General features: G+C 48.8%; 1 protein-coding gene across 13 annotated transcripts in view; it reads left to right on the plus strand.

Moving 5' to 3' along the window:
• Positions 1–6,000, plus strand: part of DOCK9 (dedicator of cytokinesis 9) — a 283,577-nt gene that overhangs the window by 198,533 nt on the left and 79,044 nt on the right. For all 13 annotated transcript variants that reach the window (XM_029936495.1, XM_029936502.1, XM_029936506.1 and 10 more), the window contains 2 exons: positions 298–423; positions 1,002–1,073. In XM_029936495.1, coding sequence (XP_029792355.1) covers positions 298–423; positions 1,002–1,073 — 198 coding nt within the window. The remainder of the gene's footprint in view (positions 1–297; positions 424–1,001; positions 1,074–6,000) is intronic.

The raw sequence follows: 6,000 nt of genomic DNA on the forward strand, positions 1-6,000 counted from the left end.
TTACCCTTCTGAACAGCTACACACACATTCTGTTTAGTCTCAGACACCTCTGTAAATTACAGCTGTGGAATCAGCCCCCCAGGGTTGGGTGACACATTCCTCCAGTGTGTTGGGCGTGGAATCTTGGGCTGGCAGACCACTGCCCTGAGCCAGGTGGTTCCCGTACTGATGTTTCCATACTTCCTCTCCCCGCCTGCACTTGCACGTGGGTCCCTGACCGCCATCCCCTGAGCCTCTCCTGATTTCAGCCCACCTCAGATACCAGGGCATTAAAGTATCTCTCCGTTTTCTTCAAAGTATGCGTACAAGGCTGAGCCGTATGTTGCTTCCGAATACAAGACGGTGCACGAAGAACTGACGAAAGCCATGACCACGATTCTCAAGCCTTCTGCCGACTTCCTCACCAGCAACAAACTACTAAAGGTATGTCGAGGGGCCTGGGTGGCTCTGCGGTGTGAAAACCGATGGGAGAAAATCCAAAATGCCACAGCCAGATCAGTTCTCCTCCTTGTATGCTTCTAGAGCCCAGCACTACCTCCTGAAAAGGGGGAAAGAGTTAGTTCTCCAGGACCAACTTTGCTGCGTAGTCTTGGGCTTCTGTCTGAGCTGCAAAATATTACCCTATTCAGAGTTTCACGGGCTCTGAAGTTTTAAGAAGTCCTTATGTTCAAACGAGCAGTGGACACAGAGTTAACTACAAAGGCGGCCTCAGCAGGCAGGCCCAGCCGAGAGGAAGGATCGCAGATCTGACCTGGGGTGCCCCTCACTGTCTTGCGCCCAGCTTCCTGCTGGGATGCAGCTCCGTGTTGTTGGACGCGCAAAAGCAGGACGCCAGCTGCCTGCCACTCACCTCTGGTCCCATAATAATTTATTTACCGAGAGGTTCAGCCCCATTTGGGGGCCACACTTGTTTTGTATCTGTGACGTTGTCAGCCTAAAGGAATAAATGCCTCACCTGAGTTGTTGTTTTTCTTACCAGGATCCTTTTTTATTTCTTTCAGTATTCATGGTTTTTCTTTGATGTTTTGATAAAATCCATGGCTCAGCATTTGATCGAGAACTCCAAAGTTAAGGTATGTCCCTTCGTATCGGGGCTTGTGTGATGGCTGTTAGGGGAAAATCTTTTCATTGTGTTCGTAGCCAGCGTTCATTAACGCTTTCTGTGTGCCAGTTACGGAACTGTCCTGACAGCTTTCCAGATGAGAAAGCACTTTATTCCATGCGACAAGGCCATGTACCCCTCATTTTATAGACGAAGAGACTGAGGCCAACGCCAGTTCCTTGCCCAAGGCCATGCCGCTAGCGAGCGGAGGGCGCCAAGCTTTGAGACCGGTCTGCCCCCAAAGCTCACTCTCCTGAAGCATGTCTTTTCCTCTGAATAGCCCAGAATCTTCGAGTCTGTTGAAAGGAGAGTAACAGTTTAAGCATTTACTTTAAATGTCATTACCCAGACTTGATCATCGTAGACCTTTCTCAGGGACTTGGCTGAGAGTGCCTGATGCTACTGCATGTCCTCTAAGCAGTGAGTGGACTCTGAGACAACTCAGTCTCCCCCACCAGCCCTTCTCACTGAGGTGCCTGGGTATGTGTGACATTCTCGGTCCCCCTGTGTCCTCCCTGGACTGAGGCTTGGCGGGGTGTAACTGGCTATTTCTGGCTGGCTGAGGCTCAGTGTAGTTACATTTTTGTAAGATTCTGATGCACAAACACTGGCCAGGTCACCGAGTCCTTTTTGAGATGTGCATCCTATTGGAGTTGCCGCTATGACTCCGAATTTTCTCTGAATTGCAGTTGTGCAAAAGCAGGGCGCTGAGTCCCGTGGAGACAGGAGGCCCTTGGGCAGGGAGCAGGTCGTGGTGCCCAGTGGATTCTCACAGTGAATAAGGGGAGGGGAGGGGAGCCACAGGGAGGGAGGGTGACATTCCAGGCCGCCTGGACCAGGGATCCAGACTCTCGGAGAAAGCCCGGGGAAAGGCTGCTGGATTTTGTCAGGCGGAAGGTTGGCAGCTCAGCACTGAAAGCCACACTTCCCTCGAGTGGAACAGGCCCCAGTGCCTGACCAGGTGGTTCCCTTTTTATTTTTCCCTTTTAATTCCAGTTTTAGTGCCCAGGGTGATGCCAGATGGAAGTGGGCCCTGCTTTCCACAGAGTAATGCATAACTGAATCATGCCAGAACGGCCTGCCAAGGAAAAAACCTAGCAGATTGTCTACTTGGCAGTATGTAGCCCAGTGTGTGTGCACAGGCACACACGCATGCATGCGCACACACATGCACACATGTATGCACAGACACACATATTCATGAATACACACACACGTATGTGAGCACACACACAGGTCATTTGGATACAGCAGTTTTCTGGTAATGTTGTCACATGCAGAATAGGCTGTTGGCCTTAGTTTGCTTGGGCTTCCCTAGCAAGTTCCACAGCGTGGGGGACTTTAACAATAGAAATGTATTTCGGCACACTTCTGGAGGCGGGAAGTCTGACATCAAGATCTCTGGAGGGTTGGTTGCTGAGGCCTCTGTCTCCTTGGCCTGTAGATGGCCGTCTTCTCCCTGTGTCTGCACATCATCTTCCCTCGGTGTGTGTCCCCTCTTCCTGTAAGGACATCAGTCCTGTTGGATTAAGGCCCACTTTAATGACCCTGCAGTAACTTCATTACCTCTTTAAAGACCCTGTCTCCAAATATAGCCTGAGAAATTGCAGGTTAGGACTTCAACATATGATTTTTTATTTTTAAGAGAGAGAGAAAAAGAGTGGAGGAGGGGCAGAGAGAGAGTAAGAAAAAGAGAGAATCTTAAGCAGGCTCCTTGCTCAGCGCAGAGCTGGGCATGGGGCTTTGTCTCATGACATGAGCCCAAATCAAGAGTCAGATGCTTAACTGACTGACCTACCCAGGTGCCCCAACATACCAATTTTAGAGACACAATTTAGTCCAGAACAAGGCCCCACTAGATTTTTCCTTATTTTTGACGTCAAATTTATCATCACTTAAGAAAGATTGGTGGCTTAATTATATTTAAAAATAGAACTGATTTGTTCAGGAACTATTCATTGAGAGCCCTTACTTATATGGAGGCTCAAGGGTTACAAAGTTAGATGTGGCATGGTTTGTGCCCTCACAGAGTTTAGGTGGAAAGTGCCCGAACGGACCACAGGAGCGACGGTCAAAGAAGAAACGAACACTTCTGAAACGCCCACAGAAACATAAGTGCCAATAACATCTCTTTCCAAGAACTGTGATAGAAAATTAATAGACTAATTAAATGGCATGTGGTTTTTTCCTCAAGATGCCAGATTAAACCATAGAATCTCAGGGATGGCAGGGACCTGAAAGCTTCGCCCTGGCCCAGCTCCTTCCAGATGTCCCAGAGCTCAAGGTGGCATGGAGACCCAGGAGGTGGCCTGCCCAGGGTCCCACAGCTGAGCAGAGCCATGAACTCGAGTCACAATCTGCTTCTCCCAGATGTTCTGCTGTTTCCAGCCTTATAGACTGGTTCTTCCAGCACCTCTGGGAAACAGTTCATTTTTGGAACTCTTCAGAACAGACTGCTCAAATGCTACCATGCACAACCTTTTCTGTACGTTAATTATATCTAGGTCCTAAAACAATATTCAGAGAGTTTTTAAAAATAGTTTGTTTAAAACTTGTTATCCAGCATAAAAAGAAATGCTGGCTTCCAAAAGGAGAAAGCTTAACCATAAGATAATTTACTATAAAAAGAGTTTCAAAATCCTTACTTACCACTGTGGAGAATTTAACATTTCACTTTGAGAGGGTTTTCCTCTGACTTCTTCTGTGTCACCCAATTCATAATATTCCTTCCCTGAGTCGCACGTTATTGACCCAGGAACTCCGCACACATTCTGAAGGCTTTATTCATTTTGCTTCATATCTTAGGTGTAATGAATTTTATGTGTTTGAGTTATTTTCATGTTTGTCGTTATTCACATCCAGAGAGCTGTATGTCCTAGTCCCTGATCCCAGTGTTCTGAATTTAGGGAACAGGTTCATACTCACCATGCCTGTGCCATTTGTGATTTCCAAAATCATGATCAAATTCCTTCAGAGTTTTTATACTTTTAGACTGATGACTATTAGTATGATCCAATGTGTTTATAATCCTGACCATGATTTTTATTCCCCCATGAGTGAGTCTTTCTTATAATGCTAAGATTAGACACACATTTTTCTTGTAGGGGTACCTGGGCCACAGATTCATGTACGAGCCAGATAATGCTTTTCACTGCAGCTGAAAGTGCCCTACCCAAAGAATATTTAGCATGAATCAGCCTTTGGAGGCATAGTCTGTGCTGAGCTGCAGGCTTCGGTGTGCACTCTTGCTGTTAATGGGGTCATTCCATCTGGTGCCTATTTATGTGGAAGCATACATTTGATGCTGGTAGGCTTGCTTCTAATGCTGCATTCCTGCTGAAGATGGAGGTGCCACGTGTGCCTACCTCCCCATCCCAACCAATCACACTACGCTTTGTTACCTTTGCTGAGGAAGGCTGTGAATGAGAGCCTCCCTTTGAACTAGCATCTAAAGTAAGCAATTTCCTCACTACCACAGATGGACCTGCAGAGTTTGGACTGATTATGTCTGACTGTACCAGACTCAGGTGTTCCATAGGTGACACATGCTTGGAATTTACAATTAGCAGTTTTCAAGGAGAATAGAAAACAGACCTCATCAAGGCCCACTAAGGAGTTCCCAACTCTGAACCCCACTCTGCCTCTGTGCTCGACACATTTGAGGTGTTTCCTTTCTGTCACTTATATTGAGCAGCTGTAATTTCAACAGACTCTCTTTGAATTTCCTCTCCTCCCACATTGAATCAAGCCAAATTGCCAGCATTCCACAGGTGTGCTTCAAGGACATTGGAAAACGTGGCCTAGGATAGGACGAGTATGTCACCTTAGTTAGGTGTTCAGCCCTCAACCAGTTCTTATCTGGCCTAAAAGAGCAAGGAGAGAGTGTTCACTTGGAAAGTAGGCCAAGAACAGGATGGTTCCCATTTTGGATGGGCTGCCTGCACTTCCCCGCACGGTGGTTGTGAGCACGTGGTGGCAGAACGTACAGAACGTCAGCATCCGTACTCCGTCCATGAGCACGGGTTTGGAGCAGGTGTTGGCTGTGTACAGAGCACTGAGGAGATCCGCAGGGGGTGTAGGTGGTGCATCGTCCGCCTCGAGGTGGACGTAGTCCTAGGAGAACGAAGACACTCCCCGGGCACCATTAGAGTACAGGGAAGAAGGTGTATGTGTGAGCCCCAGAATGGTAGATCACTGTGGAGGGAGAGGTGGAAATTCTCCAGGGCCCACAAGGATGCCATATTTAGGCAGAAGAGAATGAGCATGAGGCAGGAGAAAGAGCTGATGCCCAAGGAAGGCCAGGAAACGAAGTTTATTAGCTAATCGTCTTAGTTAGTGTATCTCCTTGAGCCATAATGTAGTCTGTAGAAAAGAGTTCTCTAACCCCTAGGAAGTAGAACACAGTAAGGAAAAGAGAACCAAACGTTTGAATACTATTGTGATCCCCTTGTACATGAAGCAGTGACTTGGGCGGCAGCCGCTGTCGGAGCCCAGACAGGACGCGTAGGACACAGTGGATCCGTCACTGATGTCTGCAGACGCGGCTGCTAGTGGCGGGGCGCACAGGGCCCTTTGCAGCACGACCAAATGTGGCTTGTTGGGGAGATGCCACTCAGGCCGGGGGTCGGGCAGCCAGCAGAACGGCACAGAGGTGTTAGGCCCAGAGTGGGGTTGGGGGCGCGGGGCACAGCGGGTCCGCCAGAGGAGGCTGATCTGGCATGGACAGCTGCCGGGCAGATAGACCCCACGCTGGCGGTAGGGGTCAGAGGAGCAGATGGGGTGGCCGGGCCGCTGGGGCCGCTGCAGCAGCACTGAGAGGACAGGGTCAGGGTCAGGAGCTGCGGTTTTGTTTGGCCGAGAAGTCTCTTGGGGTCTCAGTGTCCTTTCCTGAGCGGATG

The sequence above is a fragment of the Suricata suricatta genome, chromosome 4, assembly GCF_006229205.1.
Source record: "Suricata suricatta isolate VVHF042 chromosome 4, meerkat_22Aug2017_6uvM2_HiC, whole genome shotgun sequence".
Lineage (NCBI taxonomy): Eukaryota > Metazoa > Chordata > Mammalia > Carnivora > Herpestidae > Suricata > Suricata suricatta.